A 22,883-nucleotide genomic window follows, 5' to 3' on the forward strand; every position below is an offset into this window, starting at 1 on the left:
TCCTGATAGCACCTCACTGGCCTCGCCAGGTGTGGTTTCCAATTCTTCAGGACCTCTCTATTCACAGGCACATTCCCTTGGGAAAGGACCCGCTTCTGATCACTCAGAACGACGGGTGCCTATGCCATCCCAATCTTCAGGCCTTGTCTCTGACGGCCTGGATGTTGAAAGGTTAATTCTTCAGCCACTTAACCTTTCGGAGCCAGTTCCCATGTCCTGATTGCTTCATGGAAGCCTTCCACGAGAAAATCTTACTCTTACAAATGGAAAAGGTTCATGTCATGGTGCTCTTCTCAGTCCCTTGACCCCTTTTCCTGTCCAATTCCGAAGTTTCTGGACTATCTCTGGCACTTGTCAGAATCAGGTCTAAAAATCTCCTCCATCAGCATGCATGTCAGTGCGGTAGCCACCTTCCATAGAGGTATCGGGGATGTTCCTCTTTCAGTACATCCACTCATAACACATTTTCTGAAGGGCTTGCTTCACCTCAAGCCTCCACTGCGCCCTCTGACCCCTTCTTTGGACCTCAATCTGGTTTTAGGAAGGTCATAAAATCGCCATTCGAGCCTCTCCAATCCTGTGATCTTCGCTATCTCACATGGAAAGTGATTTTTCTTTTGGCAATAACATCTGCTCGCAGAGTTAGTGAGTTACAGGCCCTAGTTACCTATCCGCCTTACACTAAACTTCTGCAGGACCGGGCAGTACTCCGCACTTACCCTAAGTTCTTACCTAAGGTAGTATCGGAGTTTCACATTAATCAATCCATTATACTACCTACCTTCTTTCCCAGGCTTCACTCCAATCCAGGAGAACAGGCTCTGCATACCCTTGATTGTAAACGTGCTCTAGCATTCTATCTAGACCGTACAGCTGCCCACAGGAAAAGCACTTAATTGTTTGTCTCTTTCCATTCCACCAAATTGGGGCAGCCTGTGGGTAAGCAGACTCTCTCCTCCTGGTTAGCGGACTGCATATCCTTTTGCTATCAGCAAGCAGGCATTCCACTTCAAGACCGTGTTAAGGCACACTCTGTGAGAGCCATGGTGACTTCAGTAGCACACCTATGCTCAGTGCCGCTTCCTGACATTTGCAGGGCTGTTACCTGGAGAGTTCTCTTCATACCTTTACAGCCCATTATTCCTTAGACAAGGCTGGAAGACAAGATTCCATCTTCAGCCAATCTGTCTTGCGCAACCTTTTTACAACTTGATGTACCAACACCCTTCCGCCTGCGCGTTAGGGTTCCGGATGCCCTCTACAAAATTCCTCCCCAATACCTGTGGCTATTGCACATCTTGGGTATTTTTGGTGCATTTCTTGGACATCCTCAGCTCGGTACTCACCCATATGTGAGGACTACCATTCTGCTTGTCCTGTGAGAAAGCAAATGTTGCTTACCTGTAACAGGTGATCTCATAGGACAGCAGGATGGTAGTCCTCACGAAACCCGCCCGCCACCCCGCGGTGTTGGGTTCATTTTCTTATTTTATTTTTCGGCACTTCCTGTAGCTTTAAACAAGACTGAAGAGGGACCCCTGCTGGCTGCAGGTTTAGTGCCATGCTGGGCATGCCCAGTAGGTGCCAGTCAAAGTTCTAGAAACTTTGACAAAAGTGTTCCGTGATTGGGCTCATAAGAACATAAGAAAATGCCATACTGGGTCAGACCAAGGGTCCATCAAGCCCAGCATCCTGTTTCCAACAGTGGCCAATCCAGGCCATAAGAACCTGGCAAGTACCCAAACACTAAGTCTATTCCATGTAACCATTGCTAATGGCAGTGGCTATTCTCTAAGTGAACTTAATAGCAGGTAATGGACTTCTCCTCCAAGAACTTATTCAATCCTTTTTTAAACACAGCTATATTAACTGCACTAACCACATCCTCCGGGAACAAATTCCAGAGTCTAATTGTGTGTTGAGTAAAAAAGAACTTTCTCCGATTAGTTTTAAATGTGCCCCATGCTAACTTCATGGAGTGCCCCCTAGTCTTTCTATTATCCGAAAGAGTAAATAACCGATTAACATCTACCCGTTCTAGACCTCTCATGATTTTAAACACCTCTATCATATCCCCCCTCAGTCGTCTCTTCTCCAAGCTGAAAAGTCCTAACCTCTTTAGTCTTTCCTCATAGGAGAGTTTTTCCATTCCCCTTATCTTTTTGGTAGCCCTTCTCTGTACCTTCTCCATCGCAATTATATATTTTTTGAGATGCGGCGACCAGAATTGTACACAGTATTCAAGGTGCGGTCTCACCATGGAGCGATACAGAGGCATTATGATATTTTCCGTTTTATTCACCATTCCCTTTCTAATAATTCCCAACATTCTGTTTGCTTTTTTGACTGCCGCAGCACACTGTACCGACTATTTCAATGTGTTATCCACTATGACACCTAGATCTCTTTCTTGGGTTGTAGCACCTAATATGGAACCGAACATTGTGTAATTATAGCATGGGTTATTTTTCCCTATATGCATCACCTTGCACTTATCCACATTAAATTTCATCTGCCATTTGGATGCCCAATTTTTCCAGTCTCATAGGCTCCATCCTATGATGTCACCCATATGTGAGGACTAACATCCTGCTGTCCTGTGAGAACACCTGTTACAGGTAAGCAACATTTGCTTTCTCTCTTATCAGTTCAAACAAATACTCTATCACTTCCTTATAAATTACTAGATATTCATTGATCTTCAGTAAGAACAGGTTGCGGGTCTTAAGGCTCATGGAGCATCCATCCTTGTAGTTAGTCTCTCCTGACTTTGCTGACAACTTCTCCATTACTTGTGGAGCCAAGTATCCTAACAGTTAAAAACTAAAGTGAAAATTTCCTTCACATGAAAGAGGAATGGGGAAGACAGCTGAGGGGAGATATGATAGAGGTTTATAAAATTAGTGGAATTTAACAAGTAACTTTAATTTGTTTACTCTTTCAAAAAGTGCAAAAACTAGGGGGGACACAATTAAGTTACTAGGTAATAAATTTAAAACTAATAAGAGAATCTTTTTTTACTCAATGCATAATTAAGCTCTGGAATTTGTTGCCAGAGGATGTGATGAAAGCTATTAGTATAGCTTCATTTAAAAATGGTTTGGACAGATTCTTGAAGGAAAAGCCTATAAACCATTATTAAGGTGGAGTTCCAGATATCCAGTGCTTATTCTTGGGATAAGCAGCTTGGAATCTATCTACCCTTTGGGATCCTGCCTGGTACTTGGGTCTTAGCTTGGCCACTGTTGGAAACAGGATGCTCTGCTTGATGTACCCTTGGACTGACCCAGTATGGTAAGTCTTACATTCTTATGTACTATACAGATCAAAGTACAGTGGGCCCTTGGGTTACGAACTCAATTTGTTCCATAGGGCTGGTTGTAAGTCAAGACTATTTTTTCCATAGGAAATAATGGGAAACCCAATAATGCGTTCCGAACCACCCAAAAGCACCCCTTACCTAACCATTTCTATAATAAAAAATGATTGTATAAGGTCATTAATTACCAGAAACACCAATAATTTCCTAGTGTCCTCACCAAAAAATTATAAAATGTGCCTAGCCTACTACAATTTCACCGCCTCCATCAGTTCCTTTACGATATCTGCATATGGACTGTCTACCTGGGTAACATCAAGTTAGGCTGAGAGAACATTGCACAAATCTCATCTTTGGCTAAGTTTCCTCACTCCGAAGGTGATCAAATCTTCACAAAAGAGCACTGTTCTGTTTGTATGTCTCACTCTGAATGTCAAAGTGGCCCCTAACCCCTACACTAATACCTAAATCTCACCTCGAGTTACTAGGTGAGCCTCCCATAGAGATATACATTCCTGTCTAGCATGAGGGCATTATGGTTAGTGTCTCTCTCTCTCTCTACTCCCCACCCCCCCCCCCCCTCCCTGGGGTGGAATTTTTGGTTGTAACTTGAGATCTTTTCGTAACTCAAAACCAGGATTTCGGTCGTAACTCAAAATTTGGTCGTAACACGAAACCTTAAAAGTTGGTCGTACCCAAGGGCCCACTGTACAGCAAGATAAAATGTTATATGTATGTAAAAATTTATCCCAGTATGATGAGAAGGGTTGGACTAACCCTTTTAATCCCAAACATTGGCATTGAATTTTAAGGTTGTGAAGCTGAAACTGTTTTGCATTCCATAATTTTTGTTTAGTTTTATGCCATTTCATTTTTGTGCACACTAAAATGAAACAAACCCCCCACAAAAACTCTGAAACAAAACAAATGAAAATCAGTGTAGCATGCACTAAAAAAATTAGCATGCACTAAACAAAACAGACAACGCATCCCAAATGTTTATAGTGTAGTTTTCTGGTATGTTTCTGCCAGTTTATGTAGCATAGAGTGCCAAATGAGCAGACAAATGCTAATAATCTTAAGAGTTTCTGTGGTGACTCTTACCCAGAATCCCTCTGCTGCTTCTCTTCCATTAGGCTTTACATTGTTCTGCTGGCATGTGTGAGCAGGATCCTCAGGCTGCAGATCTTTTGCATGGGGGCAGACCACTCTCATGTTGCAGCTTAGGCCAGTCTGTAGATTATTGCTGATTGTATTGTGAGTCTGTCAGAAAGAAGGGACTACGTTGGAATTAAAGTGGCTTCTGGACTGTGATTTTATGCCAGAAGTCTGAAAATAGCTTCTTCCATTGTGGGGATTTCTCCTGTTTTGTAACCTAAGCATGCTTGAGGCTTTGCACCTGTAATAGCAAGTCTTAACTGGCTGGATCATCCCAGGCTGCTCTCGTGCAGAAAACCACCATTTGTGTGCAGAAAGGAATGTGTATCCAGTGCAACGTTGCCCTGTACCAGCCCCTATTTGATTTTTTTTGTGATGTTTTTCCCTCAGAAAAAAGGCTAGGAGGTTTTCCTACCGATATTGTCGGTAATGGATGTATCTGCATGTGCTGGATCAATATGCATGGTCAGTGAAAGGGCAGAAAGAAGAAACAAACTGAAGACAGGATGTGGGCAGGAATGAGACCCTTGGAGTGACCGAGATGATGTCAAGAAAAAAATCTTGAATTCCTCCATTGTGAATTAGCACAGTGAGCATGTATACACAAACCCTGCTACTTAAAAATAAATAAATAACTCTTCCAGCTCTGAAGGCTTTTTCCTCAGAGAGAAGATATGGGCTAGATCTTAGTCGTCCTTCATTTGTCACAAGTCTTTGCAACCTTGGTCTTCTTCCAGAGAGGGATCCTTAGGAGAGTTGCTCTCTTACTTGGAAGAGGTGGTGGGTAGAAGGGTTAAGTTGTTTGAAAAATGAAAAATTAGTTCTCTTAATCAGATTGTTGATGACAATCCTGGTATTAGACATGGGAAGGCTGTAAAGCATAGTAAGGCAGATCTCATACTGGGGAGACCACCTGGGTTCAAGATGTCTTCATGTTTATATTATGGTAAGGGAGAACAGAGAGAAGAAACAAGCTCAGTTGAACTGCAAGGGAGCCATTTTGAAATGTTTGCAAGCTGATCAGACTACTGAAAGAATAGAACAATCGATGGATACTACCATATCAGTGTACCATAAAGGGAGCTGTCAGCAAAGTCCGTGCTAAAGCATACATTGTTGATGTACCAGTCTCTGGTACCATTAGCGTACTTGGCACAAGAATAAGCTTCGAGGGGGCAAGGAGAAGACTTCTTGCAGTTACCTTCCACTCTGTTGGGCCCCCTTCTCTTTACTTCATCTTCTCTTCTTAGATCCCAGGTCTTCCAGGATCCCTACACTGTCATTTATTTGTGGACTAAGTTTGGAGAGATCAGATTCTATCTTCTCTATTGTGCCCCTAGTATCTGTGCAGCCATTAGCACACTCAGTCCAGGAGGGAGCCTCCTACTTGAGTTCAGTACTGCTTCTCAGGAGGATACTGTGTTGGCTTCAGACGAGAATGTCTTCTGTAACTCTGGGCCAGAGGACACAACAATCCATAGGCCACATGACTGAATTGGTAAAGATTTTCAGAGCCTCATTGGCGGTGAGTAACAAGGGAGATACCCTTAAGCCTCGTTTGTCTAGGATGTCAGATTTTCTCCATCCAGGGGGGAGTCCCTTTTGCTTCCACACCTTGGGAGTTTCCATCAGATGTCTTAGTGGTAGAAACTTTCGCCACTTTAGTCGTGTAGGTCATCCCCTTCTGTGGAGAAATCTAGTTAGCATTCTGAGGATGGAGCACGGGGTATCGCACTCTGAGTATTCCCCTCCGAAGTGGCCTAGGTCTACACCATAATTACCATATTCTTCATCATAGTCATTGATTAATGTCCCTCTTTGCTTTGGAGGAAAGGTCTATGGGGATCCCCTCGACCCTTATCTGACCAGCCAGAGTATTCATCTCCACCAAAGCTGGGTAAAGTGCTCTGAGTTAATGTCTGTAGAGACAAAGATGGTCTACTTAAGATTCTGGAAACTCCTTCTGAACCAGCAGTGATCCCAGTCCATCAAATCCTGTGTGATAATCTGGCCTCCTGCAGCCCCACCCCCCCCAAAGCCATCCATCCATCCATCTCATATCAAAACAAGCAAACTATATCGTCTGTTGCTATGTTCTGGCTGACCTTCAGGTCAGACTGTTAAGGCTCATCAAGTAAGATCTATGCCTGCCTCAGTGGTCCACCTATGAGCTGTCCCTATTGAAGACATTTACAAAGCTGCAGCTTAGTCTTCCATTTATACCTTCATGTCACACTACTTTCTGGACAATCTCTTCAGAAGTGACAGTAACTTTGTGCATGCAGTTTTATGCATTCTCTTCACCCAGAAGTCCATTCCTCAGAGGAGTCCAGGTTGTTTATTGAATAAGTGCTCTGCCATGCAACCCTTAGTTTGGGACTCCCCATGTATCATAGCTAATTCAACTGTGCTTGTTGACAGAGGAAGCAGGTTTACTTACTTGCCAGGTTCTTGTGGCCTGGATTGGCCACAGTTGGAAACAGGATGCTGGGCTTGATGGACCCTTGGTCTGACCCAGTATGGCATTTTCTTATGTTCTTATGTTCTTACTGTATAAGGGGTTCTCTGTAGACTGCAGGATGATTTAGCCATATTTTTAATACATACCTTTCTGCCTCCCTGGAAAATCAACTACCTAGCTAAAGCTTAGCTCTACAATAGTTCTGAGGGACTTATGAGGCAGTGCATGCGTGGTAACTCCCACTTATACTCAATAGTACATCTTTAATAAACTAGAGAAATGGGTCCGTTCAGTGCCTTCAGATGACATCCTCATGTGTCATGGCTAATTCATCCTGCTGTCTGTGGGGAATCCCATTGATGGTAAACAAACTTGCCTTTGCTTTTTAGCACGTTTTACTTTTTCCTCTGTTTGGCAGCCTGTAGATATGGATTCTCAGAGGTGAGAACATAGTATTCTGCTTGTCTATGGAGAAAGAAGATTTGCTTATCTGTCACAGGTATTCTCAGAGGTCAGCAGGATATGTAGTCTTCACAGAACCTACCTATCTCCCCTTGGAGTTGACTTCTCCAATAGTAAGATAAAAACTGAACTGGGAGGGGGTTCCCCATGAGCAAACATGAGCATGGGAGCTCCCAAAAATGCTCAGTAGAGCATGTTCAAAGAGCTTGCAATATAGTTCCAATCCTGGGCGCTGTTTGTGATGTCATCCAGATTTGGGGACTGTGTATCCCACTGTTCTCGTAGAAGTCTTGTTACAGATAAGCAACTCTATTTTATCGTGCTTTGTATTGTAAGAGAGCTGCTCTCTATCTGGAAAATATTAAAGCCTGTAGATAGCTCACTTAGCATTTTATATGGTTTGTTCCCAATACAACTGACCACCCAATGACACAGAATATTTCTAAATGGGTAACAGATTGCATCTCTCATTGTTATGTTTTAGAGCATGTCAAAACCAACTACCAGTCAAGGTGAGGGAAATGTCAGTTGCCAATCTAGTGATGTGTTTATTACTTGATCGATCACAATTAATTACATTGGTAATACAAAGCGATACACAAAATTTGAACAAGTATAACAAGTTAAAACTAGCAAAAATAAAATCATAATGCAACAAAACAATTTAAATGAATAAAATAAAATATCAATATAAATAAAAGATAAAATGGATAAAACAATGAGGTACTAAAAGGTAGAGCAGAATCTTTTTAAGAAAAGCAAAGAAATTAAAATAAGGTAGTATTCAGGTGAGGGAAGGCTTGAACAAACAGGTGAGAATTGAGTGCTTTCCTAAATTTCAAGAAATCTTTCTCAAGACGAATACTGACAGAGAATTTAGCTTATTTTGTTTATCCTGATTTATGACTGGTTGTGATTTTGTTTTTGCCTGATTAAGCTAGGTTTTGATTAAGCAGAATATGATTGTGAGATAAGTATATACGTCGTGAATGTATGTACTTGTTTTGTAAATGGAAAACTAACTAAAAAATTGAAGTATGGTGCCCTTGCCCTTCCTCCCCCCAAAAAAGACAGAGTGCATGCTAAATGAAATAATCTTCTCCCAGCCCTGAAACACAATGGAAAATCAAAACCTTTTCCCCTACACACCCATAATGTACGCTTCTTTAGAAGAGATTCATGGAGCTGTAGCCACATATTCAACAGTGAGAATGTGAGTTTGGTTTGGTGTGTCCATCCTGCAAGGTCTGTTTTGTGAAGTTGAGCCTAATTTCTTCCTTATTGCTCTTTTTCTGTTGCTTTCCAGGGCTGCTATCCATATTCAATGATTAAAAAAAAACAAAACAAAAAACAAACAAACCCCAAGAAGAGGTTGACAGTTTAAGAAAATTTGTTTTCTTTCTGATTTTCAGGGCTTGTTTTTCCCTATTTTTCATTTAAAGCCTACTCTTAGCTGGATAGTCTTGGCATTGTGGCTTATTGTAGATGCTGGTCATAGAATAAAAGTATCTACAGGTAATTGTTCTCTGGCATTATAATGCACTATTCTACTCACATGCCTCCCCATTTCAGAGTTGTACTTAAGCCAGTCTAACCAGTTAGTTTAACAAAGTTTTATATAATCACTTGAAGAATAGCAGGACATGGTAAATAGGCAATCTCTTGTGCATGCCCAAAGTGTACTAGAAAAACTCCAGGTAAATTTTTGACTCCACATAATGGTCACACGACCCATCAGGTTAGCTCAGTGTACTGTCAAATCAATTATTACAAGTAAACAATTATTCTTTCTAATTCTATTTCTTTATAGTGCCATTGTGCACTATATTTGCTTTTAACCACAGAAACTGATGCACAACATGAGGATGGAACATAAACCAGTAAATTCAATTACAGACAGTTTTGAGGTGGCTGAGTAATTTATGTGATGGTACAAGAGCAATATGCTACAAACAGACAATTCTTTTTTTGTTTTGCATTATGTAAATAGATGTATGGGTACAGATTTATGTTGCTGGTCTGTAGGAACTGCTGATGGTGGTCTGTAGGAACTGCTGATACAAATGGCTGTGCCTATTGAGAGTCCGACTTGCCACATCTGCTGGTCAGTTTGGCTCTTTCTGGTGGTGGTTATATTTGGTTGTTTGGCTTCACAAATAATATGAATATGCTTCTAAAATAAGATTATACTTATGAGCTAATATAGGGACTGATTTACTAAGGCTTTTATGCTGTTCTATGTCTGTGGGGAGTGGGGGTGAAATCTTAGTAAATGTGATTATTTTGTTAAAATACCAAGATTTCTTGTAAACATAGCTGAATTGTAGTTTTTCTTTACAGTTTAATCAACTTCATTTTTTAATTCAGGAAAAAAAGGTATTGCTGCCAGTCCTGCCTGTTGATAATTTTCTGGTAGAACTGTATTAATTAGAATATGATACCAACCGTCACTGTATTTGCTCTATATTTTTCAGAATTTAAACAAACAAGCTTATGATCTGGCAAAGGCTTTGTTGAAGAGAACAGCCCAAGCTATTGAACCTTATATTACTAATGTAAGTCAAGATTTTGCTCATATATTTGAGGAAAAAACTAAAAGTGTAACTGGCATGGGAACTGTAATTTACATTTTAAAAATTGCTATAATGTGGGCTACATGTTCTGAAGAGGTTTTTTTTCACCATTTCATGTCTCTGAGGGGCGGGGAGATGGCTAGTATATCTGGTCCTGTATTAGGACAAAGAGCTCTTTACCCTCTGTCCAGATGACTCTCTGCGTTGGTATTTCTTCTCACAGCACCCTCTAAGATGTACTTGAGAACAGCTGATTTCTTCAGATGACTAATTTCTCAGAATGGTGCTAGAAATACCACAGTTTGTTTGAGGAGCTGGTAGTTTGTCCAGCTCAGTGATATCAATACCTTTTAGGGAAGACATTCCTCGAGTATCCTATTCTGCAAGGCTTTATGATATGCAGTATAGGTTAATCCTGTATAAAATGAAACTACAGGATTATTCTGCCTGTTGGTTAAACAGGAATTTGCAGGCACATGTGTGATTCTGCCCTAGAATTCAACAGTGCAAACTCTGGGTTCAGTCAAAAATCAAATTATATGCTAAGATAGTTGTTCATATGGAATGCAGTAGTACCCTTAGTGGTTAGTGCAGCGGGCTGCGAACCAGGGAAACAGGTTCAAATCCCACCACTGGTCCTTGTGACCTTGGACAAATCACTTCACCCTCAGGTACAAATTAAGATTGTAAGTCCTCTGAGGACAGGGAAATGCATACAGTACCTGAATGTAATCTGCTTTGAAGTGTTTGAAAGGCAGAATTTACACACACAAACATAGAAATGACGCCAGAAAAGGACCAAACAGTAGCATCAGCTGTGCAATCAAGTTTCCCCCATAATGGTAGCATCTGCTGCACCATACAAGTTACTCCCATACTTAGTTTCCCAAACTGTCAAAGTCAGGGCCCTTGGTTGCTGTCCAAGTCCAATTCCCCATTACCTCTTGCCGTTGAAGCAGAGAGCAATGTTGGTGTTGCATCAACAGTATGAAGGCTTATTGGTTAAGGATAGTAACTGCCACACCAGCAAGTTACCCCCATGCACTGTTTTCCTCATTTCCATCCTCTAGCCTTTAGGGATCCACAGTGATTATCCCATGCCCCTTTGAAATCTTTCACAGTTTTTGCCTTCACCACTTTCTCCGGAAGGGCATTCCAGGCATCCCAACACCCTCTCCTTGAAGAAAAATATTTCCTGACGTTGGTTCTGAGTTGTCCTCCCTGGAGTTTCATTTCGTGACCCCTAATTATACTGATTTCTTTCCAGTGGAGAAGGTTTGTCGATTGTGCATCATTAAAACCTTTCAGGTATCTGATGTTCTGTATCAAATCTCTCCTGTACCTCCTCTCCTCTGGGATATACATATTTAGGTCCTTCAACCTCTCCTCATAGGTCATTTGAAAGAGACCCCCCACCATTTTTGTCGCCATTCTGTGGACAGCGTCCATCCTGTCGCTGTCCTTTTCGAGATACGCTCTTCAGAACTGAACACAGTACTCCAAGTGAAGCCTCACTAAGGACCTGTACAAGGGGATTATCAACTCCTTTTTATTACTGGTTATTCCTCTCTCTATGCAGCCCAGCATTCTTCTGGTTTTAGCTATCGCCTTGTCACATTGCTTCGCTGTCTTTAGATTGCTAGATACTATGACCCCAAGGACACTCTCTTGCTCCGTGCACAACAGCCCTTCACACCACATCACATACAACTCCTTTGGATTACCACACCACAAATTCATGACTCTGCACTTCTTAGCATTGAATCCCAACTTCCATATCTTCGACCACCATTCAAGCTTCCTTAAATCACGTCTCATTCTGTCGTCTCCTTCCGGCATGTCCACTTTGTTGCAGATCTTAGTATCATCCACAAAAAGACAAGCTTTACCTTCTATCCCTTCCGCAATGTCACTCACAAAGATATTGAACAGGACAGGTCCCAACACCGATCCTTGTGGCACTCTGCTTAACACCGTCCTCTCTTCAGAGTAGGTTCCATTTACATACTATCTTCTATCCATCAACCAGTTTGTAATCCATGCCACCACCTTGGCGCCCACTTCTAAACTTCTCATTTTATTCACAAGTCTCCTATGCAGGACCATATCAAAAGCTTGGCTGAAATCCAAGTAGATGACATCGAGCACTCTTCCTCAATCCAATTCTCTAGTCACTCAATCAAAAAGTCAATCTGATTTGCTTGACAGGTCCTTCCCTTGGTGAATCCATGCTGCTTTGGGTCCAGCAATCATCCTGACTGTAGATAGATCACTATTCCAGAGTCTCCATTAATTTTTCCACCACTGAGGTGAGGCTAACCTGCTTGTAGTTTCCAGCCTCCTCTCTGCTCCCACTCCTGTGAAGTGGGACCACCACCGCTCTTCTCCAATCCCTAGACACCTATGCCGTTTCCAGGGATCTATTGCACAGAGTTGCATGCAACTGGCCACCCTTACCTCTCCTCTGGCTCGCAGTGCAGTCGCCCATGCAGAAGATGCAGCTGATTGCTGCGAAGGCCCGGTGTGCAGAGCTAGGACCACTGCTCAGCTGAGCAGCATGTCTCTAGGTATGCACGTGGCTCATCGCCATTTAAAGGGCCTGTGGCAGGAAAAACCTCTGCGGTGCCCACTGATGACATCACAGGCTCTCCAGCATTTAAAGCCTGTTCGGACTTGCTACTGATGCCTCGGCAATAGGTCACACTCATTGAGTAGCTATTGGCAATCCGGTTCCTTGCTTTCTGTTCCTGGGTCTTCGTTGGTTCCTGTCTCCTCGTCTGGTGGTTCCTGGTTTGTCTGTTCCCTGCTGTCTTCCTTTCTTCGGCTTTGGACTTCACTGGATTGCTCCCTGCCCAGACCTCAGTTCGTCTTTGTTTCTGCAGTCTTCCTCTTGCTGGCCGCCTTCTATCTCGACAGACTCTCCTTCACCCAGAGGCTCATGCCTATGGCCAGCCAGCCCCGGCACTCAAGGGCTGAAACTGTGGGGAACATGGGCTGGTATTGGTGAATTCCCTATTGGGCCTCTGCTCCAGCCTGCTCCGCCTGCTGTTGGTGAGGACCTGCAGGGCTCTTCTATGTGGGTAGTGCTAACTTCAACTTGGTCAAAGGGTCCACAAATGTAACAAACAGGTCATGCAGTGGACCCGTCAGCACATCTCTGAGTTCCCTCAGTATCCTGGTACGAACCTCAGGCCCCATGGCTTTGTCCACTTTTATTTTTCCTAGTTCTTCCTATACATTCTCTTCTGTAAACGGAGTTGCGTATACTCCACCCCCATCCACTGTCTTGTTAACTAGCGACTGTCCTTCACCAGGGTCTTCTTTAGTGAACACTGAGCTGAGTATTAATTTTTTGGCCATTTCTTCGTCTCTTTTCACACGTTGATCCTTTTCAACTTTCAATTTCACTATACCACTTTGGCCTTTCTCTAATGTATCTGAAAAAATGTTTTGTAACCTCACTTTTACCTCTTTGGTGATTCTTTCTTCCGCCTGACTTTTTGCTTTCTTGATTACTTTTAGTCTCCCTCAGTTTCACCAGATATTCTTCCCTGTGTTCCTCTTTTTGGGATTCTTTATATTTCTTGAACACTGTTCTTTTTGCTTTTATTTTATCAGCCGCCTCCTTTTTGAACCAGATAGGTTTCTTGTTTTTCCTTTATTTACTTTCCTAACATATAGATTTGTTGCCTTTGTAATTGCTCCTTTTAGTTTGGCCCACTGTTGTTCCACCTCTCTCATTTTCTCCCAGTCTTCTAGATCTACTTCCAGGTACTTTCCCATTTCAACAAAGTCTGTATTTTTGAAATTCAAAACTCGGGTCTTTGTGTGACCTTTCCATATCCTATCTGTGAAATCAAACCATACCGTTTGTTCACTGGTGCTGAGGTGGGCACCCATCTGGGCATCAGAGTCATTATCCCCGTTAATGAGCACTAAGTCGAGTATAACTCCCTCCCTTGTGGGTTCCGTTACCATTTGTTTGAACAGAGCCCTTTGTCTCTTCTGTTAGATTGTGCAGAAGGGATTGTCCAGTCTACGTCCAGCAGATTAAAATCTCCAACAATCTTCACTTCTCCCTTCTTTCCCACCTTTTGGATGTCTTCTACTAGATCTCTGTCTAATTCTTCCATTTGAGTAGGAGGCCTGTAAGCCACTCCACTGAAAATAGTTGCACCATCATCTTTTTTTCTAGGATGGCCCATAATGTTGCTTCTTTACCCCACATTCCTTGCAATTACTTGCTGGGATATTGTTTTTGACATAAAGACCTACTTCTCCCCCTTTTCTTTCTTTTCTGTTCATCCTTAAGTTATAGCCCGATATGGCCGTATCGCAATCATGAGAATCCGTGATCCATGTCTCCGTAACAGCAGCAGTGTCCAAGTCTGCCTCTGCTTTTAGGGCTTGCAGGTCTGGGTTTTTATTGCATAGACTACGAGCATTTGTGCTCATAGCTTTCCAGCTTCTCTCCTTCAAATTACTCCTCTTCTTGGACTTCTTTTGTGCTTTATTTAGCTGACTTTTGTTATTCCCTTCACCCATTTCCTTAAGATTTGGGGGGGTGACATTCCTTACACCAAGTTTTGAGTCATGTATTGAAGTTATCTATATGTCTTAGCCTCTCATTTCCCTTTCTATGAACAGGTAACACTTCTGAAAAGGCTTCGCCATGACTTTGCCACGTGACTAATCTGCTTCTCCAGTTGGTATTAGCTACTCTGATTTTAACTTACATGGAGCTATAGGGATTTAGTAGGATCCTCTGTTTACTTAAAGTGAGGTAAATATATATATTTTATTTATTTTTTTTAAATCCTCCCTTTTCACACTGCTAAGATACAATATCAGTACTCACCCTCCCACAATGCAAGCACACAGAACTTTTGGTTATATTCCAAAGATATTAGTAATTTCATATACTTAGCTTTGGAGCTATACTTGGCAGGGCTTAATTTGTAGGGCAACGGCCTGGAACACAGTTCCGCCACTTCTTTTCATACTTAAGAGGTAGAACCCCATCCCTCCAGGCAGCCTGCAGAAAAGAGGACACAGAACAGCTACTCTACTCCCTCATCCAGTCTCTTTCCTTCTCTTATGCAGAAGAGGCAATACTGAAGCAGATGCTGAAAAGCAAAAAATAGACACACAAAGGGGTTGAATTAATACAGTTTTGAAATGTATGAAATAGTGCCAGTTGTCAAGGTTTCAACCATGGGCCTTGATAAGCACTAGAACTCATGTGTCAAACTTGTACTAATTAGTCCCTTTTTATGTCTATTACCCAAGGCTTAATTTCTGTCGGACACAGAATAGGGGTCTGCCACCCTTTTTTTCCAGGACCTGAGGAGACAGAATAGATCTGGTACTATAAATCGGTTCTGGCTCCCTCACTGTGTAAACCAGTTCCAGTTCCCTGCATAAATGGAGCAGAGCTGATGGTAACAGGATCATTTCTATTTCTCACCAGCCCCATTGAAAGCAGAGCATTAGAGCTTATCCTGAGACGAAATCATGGCCTTGAGTTTGTGCAATTTCCTGGCACAAGTGAAAGGCTATGAGAGAGGATGGGAAAGTGCAAAGAGACATGAGGGGGATGCAGGGCCGGTGCTAGCTGTTTTGCTGCCCTGTGCAAACAATTAATATGCTGCCAAACCCCCCCCCCCCCCCCCCGCTTTCATTCAGTCTTTCTTGGGCCACCAAAAAAAGCCCAGCTCCTTCCAACAACCTAAACTTTTAAAACTGTCACCCACCACCCTGCATGTTTTCACCCCTTCCCCTGGAACTTATGACCATTGTAAGAGTATTAAATGCCCTAGGCCAGCGGTTCTCAACCGGTGTGTTGTGACACACTGGTATGTCGCCAAGCACACGCAAGTGTGTCACCGCTGATCCAGCTGTTCCCCCTACCTACTCCTACACCTGGGCTTAAAACGCTGAAAGCCCGGGCGGAACGCGGCAGGAGAGCAGGAGTCAGCAGCACCAGCATGGTGTCTTTTTCCTGCCCCCCGCGGCCTGGAAGAGGAAGTGGTGAGCAGCGGGTGCGAGTGTGGGAAGAAGAGACCTTGCTAGTGTACTGTGCATCGGCCTGAAGAAAAGAGAGGCGCGGTCCGAAGAATGAGCAGCGTGGCTCAGAGAAAAATGAAGAATGTCGTCAACCCCCGCGGTCGATGGGACTCCTTGCTCTGCGAGGACTGAAAATGAAGTAGATTGCTGCTGCCTTTAGGGTTGGAAGTGGAGGAAGCTGCTGCTGCCGCTAGTTCGGGGGAGGGGGAGAGTGAATGAATGATCAAGCGTGTGTGTGTGAGTGAGATAGCATGTATGTGAATGATTGAGAGCCTGTATATGTGAAAGAGAGTATGTGTGATTGACAGCCTGTGTGAGAGAGAGCATGAATGTAAGTTTGTGATTGAAAACCTATTTGTGTGAAAAAGTATGTGTGATTGAGATCCTTTGTGTGTGAGAGTGATCATGTGTATGTATGATTAAGAGCCTGTGTGTATAAATAAGAGAGAGAGAGCATGTGTGTCTGTGTGTGATTGAGAGTTGATTTAGGTGAGGGAGCAGGTGAGTATGTGATTGAGAGCATGTGTGAAAGTGAGAGAAAAAGACAGCATGTGTGTCTGTGTGAATGAGAGTCTGTGTGTAAGAGAAAAGGACAGCATGTATGTGTGTGATTGAAAGCCTGTGTGTGTAAGCCTGAAAAGAGACAGCATGTGTGTAAATGTGTAATTAAGAGCCTATATAAGTGAGAGAGAAAAAGCACGTGTATATGTGAGCCAGTGTGAGAGGGAGAGAGAGGAGAAAGCTGCAAGCAAACCACCCTTCCTCCTGCTAATTGAAAACAATCTCAGGGCACCTGGATATCAAACATTCCCAGGTATGCAGAGCAAAATATTTTTTTGTATCCTTATTATTTTTCATTACTGGGTCTTTGTCTGCTATTTTTAAATATTTTATTGGTATCTAGAAATTTTTGATATGAGTTTTTAATTATTGGATATTCCATTCATCCACTGTTTTGAAATAATCTGTTCTTTTTGTTAGCATGCTTTTACTGTTACTGATTTTATATTTCTTGATTTGTTTTATAAGGATGGGTGATGTTTCTTTTTTTCCTTTGTTGCACTGCATACAGAGACTCTGGCTTGTTGCAGTTTCCAATTCAGTTTTTGTCTGCAAGCTTCTAGTTATGCGTTTTGGTCTCTTTATTCTTTGTTAGGTGAGGGTCAGTACATGTGATTCAGGTGAGATTCTCTGCTGGTGTGTAGTTTCTGTGTAGGGCTCTATAGCAGCCTGACTTGGTCCGTTTTCCTAATAGGAGATGTATTGTCTTAAGGCCTGGTATAATATTTTCAGTATTGCCTTTTCTTAGGTAAGGTGGTTACTGTTAAGTGCTGGTAATTGGTGCTGTTTTGATGGGGGATGTTTACCGTTTATGCACTTTCTGGTAAGATACAATATGTATCTTTTCCTTGTGTCATTCTTACCAATAAAAATAATACTGGACCTTTATTTTTTATTTCTGCCGTAAATTGTAATGAGCAGTGTGTCACACATGTGAGCATGTCACGATGGGAAAAAGGTTGAGAACTACTTCCCTAGGCAAACCTTATACCCTTGGCTGCCCCCCCCCCCCCCCCCCGTCCATGCACATAGTTAAGAATTATGCATTTATAATAGATTTTACAAGAAAAGGAATATTCAAAGCACAGTCTTCTGAGATAAAAATATCACATGTATATTATATTTATATGTAGTGCTATGGCACTAGGGTTATTGTAATAATGCATGATAAGTGTGGGCACCCTCAGAAAGCCACGAGTAAATTACAATTAAAGTATAACAAACCTACCACACCAAAATCGCACTAACTTCCTGCACTTAAAATGTAACAGGTTTACCTATAAAAAGGCAACACTAAAAGACCAATACACCTTCTATTAGAAAAACAGAACAAACCAAGATGCTATAAATTCCTAGATGTTAGCAGAAGACCTCTCCTCGGTCACACATGCAGATCACAGGCAGACCCTCACCAAATACAGAAAAATAGAAACTATAAAATATAATGGAAACGCACAGGCAAAAACTAAGCTGGAAACTGCTACGTTTGACTCTGTATGCAGTCCAACAATGAAAAAACAGAACTAACATCAATCATCAGCGATTAAACGATAAAATCAAGAAATATAAAAAATATATTAATCATAATAGTATAAATATACTAAAAAAAATAGAATATTTCAAAACTGCTGATGAATGGAAGATCCAATAATTAAAATATACAATTTGTTTTAAATTTCCCAAACATCTCTAAAATATTTCAAAACAGCAAATAAGACCCAAAAAATAAAACTAATAAGGATAAAATAATTCACTCTCTCCATACCTGGGAACTTTTGATTTCCTGTCACTCTGAGATTGTCGTGGATTAGTGGGAGAGGGATAGACAAACTTTCTCTTCCCTCTTATAGATATAGATATATATCTATACATACACACATATGCTCCTTCTTCCACACACATACATACCCGCACATGCTCCTTCTTTTATACACACTCACCCTCTATCATACATGCTCAGAAACACACACACATGCTCCTCTTACATGCACATATTCACAATCACAAGATCCTCTCTCACACATACTTGCTCAGACACATACATATACTCCCTCTCACATACTTGCTCAGACACATACATGCACATGTACACACACAAACATACTCCCTCTCATACACACATGTTATGCTCAAACACATCCCCCCCCCCCCCCCCCCACACACACACAGAGCGGCTCCCTTTCTCACACACACCAAGGTCTCTCTCGGCAGCCCAGAGGCGCCCTCTTCTTCACTTCTGCCGAGCAGCAGTCTGGGAATTGCCTTATGGTCTTTTCTTCTGACCCTGCTGCTGACTGGGAATCGCTGAGCACCCCAGAGCTCTCTTCTCATTTTGCAGCGGGTAAATCTACATCCTGATAAGTGTGATACATCCCATAGTGGAACTGTTAGAAAATCAATTCAGACACCTGAGCTCTCTCTTTTTTTTTTTTTTTTTTTTTTTTAAATTTCCCAAAGTCTCGCTCAGTGTTTTCAACAGATATTTTAAAAAGTACCTCTCTCAGATTTTGAAACTGCCTGCAAAAGCTATCCCTCCTGTGCTTATAAAATCTATTATTTACCAGCTAGTAAAAGATGTGCAGCAGATGAAATAATGAATGAATGGCGAAGGATATTTTTCCATGGATGATTTGGACCTTACTGAACTGTTTGAGATGTCAATTGCAGAGGGCTTTAGTAGGGCAACTCTAATGATATCTTTCATATTTGATCAAGAATGGAATTGGATTTTGTTTTTCCTCAATTAGCAATCCATTTGAATAGTGTTGCCCCTGCCCTGATTCCTACTCGGGCACAGGGGCTCACTGGGGTCACTGATGGCAGGAAAACAAAACTCACAGCAACACACTAAGGATTAGCACACTAAGCAATTTTGAAAAATAAGATTCAAAGGCACAAAAAAGAACTCAGACTCTCAGCCGCATGGTGGGTTCACAACCGCTGGGCGGCCCCAGGACTCTCATCTCAGCTGTGCAGATGATTGACAACTGCCAGGAGGCCCTGCTGCAGCTCTCTCTTCTTGGCCACGCAGTGGGTTCACAACCGCCGAGCGACACCCCCCCCCCCCCCCGGGTGCCCCCCCCGGGTGCTCTCTTGGCCGCTCAGCAGGTTGGCAAATGCTGGGCAGTCCTGCTACAGCTCTCTTTTCGGTTGCACAGCGGGTTGACAACCGCTGGGTGGCACTGTAGCTCTGACATCTTGACTGCACGGCGGGTTGGGAATGGGTGGGCAGCCCTGGAACCACTGGGTAGCTTCGTGGCATTAGCGTCTTCAGGTCGCCTGGCTGGTTCCTACCAGGTGGGCAGTGGTCTCTTGTCTTGGGCGCTTTGGATTGCAGGCCAGTGCCGGCGGCATTCTTTCATTTTCGCTGCCGGCCCCGCAGCTTTCTTTTGATTTTGCCAACTCATGCGCACGGGGTGGGGGGATTTTATAACATCTGTGCAGCAATGCAATATGACGTTTCCCCAGTTCCCTCCCAGTCCTCTCTTCCTTTATTGGAGCGGACTGGGAGGGAATTGGGGAAATGCCATAATCCCCTAGCTAATCTGTCTCCCTTTTTCTTATTCTCCCCAACCCCTAAAACCTACTACCTTTTTAACTTACCTGTTCTCCCAAGCAGTAATAAGTTGCACACGCTGGCGCCTAATGGTGCTGTCCTGTCCTCCGGTTCGCCCCTTTTTTCATACCTGGCTCTTCCACGCGTACCGGGAGGTATGCGCATGGCCGTGGTACTTTGAAAATGCCCGTGGTGCGCACACATACGCGGCCTGGTCATATACATATCTCCCAGTATTGGTGTGTGCTGGCGTTTAAAAATTCACCCATTAATGTCTCAGTATTGTAGCCAATTAGCTTTGTTGGCAGGGATCTATATGTTTCCATGCCTGAACAATTGGTTGTCTTCGCCAATCCCTGAAATTCCTAGTCAGTTTTCCAAGTCCAACTTGGTCCCTTTCCAAATGATACAGGTCATAGGAGCCTAGATGGACTCACTTCTGGAGATAGCATTTCTTCCTGTTGAAAGATGTGGTGTTTTTATGGTTTGAGATCTTTTCGATAGGATCGGTGTTGGTGAGGTCAGTCCTAGTTCTTTTGGGTGACATGGCCACGGTGGTACATGGGGTTCCTCAGATTCATCTGCACATGTGGGGTCTTCAGTGGGACCTCTGAGATCATTGGGATCAGTTCTGTCCGCCATTATGCTACCAGATCCTATCATCTCCGACCTACTGTATGACAATAAACCCAACTTTCCTGGCGTGTAGCCAGATGGACTCAGTACAAATGGGATAGTATCCGCGTGCTAGCAGTTGGAGACGGATCTGACGTCAGCACGGGGGCGTATATATCCCCACAGGAAGCGTAGCTATTCAGTAATTTCCGTCTCCAAAGCAGTTTGGAGTGCCTGCACGCTAGTTGAGCGTGCTTTCCAAGACTACTTTAATTTTTCTCTTTTCTTCTCATTCTAGATTCGTTTTTCCTGTCTCTTCGACTTAGAGCCCCGCGCTCCTGCGGTAGATACCCACGGGTTCCTCCCCCAACGAGCTCCCGGGGTGATTAACGTGCTCCCCCGGTGGGAAAGTCCTCGGTCCTGCCAAAGCGCCTCCCAATGAGAATCCGCCGATTCATCTGGGGGACGGAGCCATAGGGGGCAGGTTGACCCTCTTCTACCCCAGATGAGTCGTGATTACATCGGACCAGTGGGTTCTCGCCGTTATCCGGGAGGGATATTATCTGGACTTTCATCATCTCCCTCCGGACAAGTTTGTGGAATCTTCATGTCCCACACACAAGAAGACAGCATTGGAAGCTACCCTGGCAAGACTCATGTCCTTGAAAGTCATCATCCCAGTACCTGCCTGGGAAGTGAATTCTGGCCATTATTCCATCTATTTCATTGTACCCAAGAAAGGGGGTACCTTTCGGCCCGTCCTGGACCTCAAGTCAGTCAATCGCTACTTACGGGTCCCGCGGTTTCGCATGGAAACTCTACGCTCCATCAAGGCCGCAGTACAGCCAGGGGAATTCCTCACGGCATTAGACCTGTCAGAGGCATACCTGCATATCCCGATCCATCCGGATCATCAGCGCTACCTACGCTTCAAGGTTCTAGGCCGCCATTTCCAGTTTCGGGCCCTGCCCTTTGGGTTGGCGACATCGCCACGGACATTCACCAAGGTGGTGGTAGTAGTAGCGGCGGCGCTCAGGCGGGAAGGAATTCTGGTCCATCCCTACCTAGACGACTGGCTGATCAGGGCGAAGTCTCGAGAGGAGAGCCTTCGGACCACCGACAGAGTGATAGCCCTTCTGGAAAGCCTGGGCTGGGTTATCAACCTCGGCGAGAGCTGCCTACAGCCTTCCCAGTCCCTGGAATACCTGAGAGTACAGTTCGACACCCGGGCAGACACGGTCAGTCTCACCGCCAAGAGGACGTTGAACCTTCAGCAGCATATCCGGTCTTTGATGGGAGCCAGTCGACCCACCGCCTGGGATTATCTGCAGGTTCTTGGTCTCATGGCATCCACCCTGGAAGTGGTGCCCTGGGCGAGGGCCCATATGAGGCCTCTCCAACACGCCCTGCTCTCTCGCTGGAGTCCCCATCTGCGGACCTACTCCGCGCACCTACCTCTACCTGCCCGAGTGCGCACCCAGTTACGGTGGTGGTTGCAGTCCAACCACATGAGCAGGGGATCGAAGATGTCCTCACCCACGTGGATTGTGCTCACCACGGATGCCAGCCTAAGCGGCTGGGGCGCACACTGCGAAGAACTCACCGCACAAGGGCGGTGGAACAGGGAAGAGGCGGCGTGGAACATCAACCGTCTAGAGGCCCGGGCTGTCCGATTGGCCTGCCTTCAATTTGCCCACAGACTGCGGAACAGGGCGGTCAGAGTGATGTCCGACAACGCCACCACGGTGGCATACCTCAATCGTCAGGGCGGAACCAGAAGCCGACAGGTGTCTCTGGAGATCGCCCCTCTGATGACTTGGGCGGAGGTGAATCTTCAGGACATCTCCGCCGTCCACATCGCCGGGAAGGACAATACCACAGCAGACTTCCTCAGCAGGGAACGCCTAAACCCGGGAGAATGGCAGCTCTCACCCACGGCCTTCCAGATGATTGTGGATCATTGGGGGTTTCCGGCCATGGATCTCCTGGCAGACGGGTCCAATGCTCAAGTACCCAGATTCTTCAGCCGCAAGCGCGACCCGTGCTCACACGGAATCGATGCCCTGGTTCAGCCGTGGCCTCCAGGGACTCTACTGTACGCCTTTCCTCCGT

General features: G+C 44.0%; 1 protein-coding gene across 7 annotated transcripts in view; it reads left to right on the top strand.

Annotated features, from left to right (window-relative positions):
• The window catches only part of PDS5B (PDS5 cohesin associated factor B), a 644,248-nt gene that overhangs the window by 194,009 nt on the left and 427,356 nt on the right, over window positions 1-22,883 (top strand). For all 7 annotated transcript variants that reach the window (XM_029602667.1, XM_029602671.1, XM_029602673.1 and 4 more), the window contains one exon: window positions 9,875-9,955. In XM_029602667.1, coding sequence (XP_029458527.1) covers window positions 9,875-9,955 — 81 coding nt within the window. The remainder of the gene's footprint in view (window positions 1-9,874; window positions 9,956-22,883) is intronic.

The sequence above is a fragment of the Rhinatrema bivittatum genome, chromosome 5 (genome assembly GCF_901001135.1).
Source record: "Rhinatrema bivittatum chromosome 5, aRhiBiv1.1, whole genome shotgun sequence".
NCBI lineage: Eukaryota > Metazoa > Chordata > Amphibia > Gymnophiona > Rhinatrematidae > Rhinatrema > Rhinatrema bivittatum.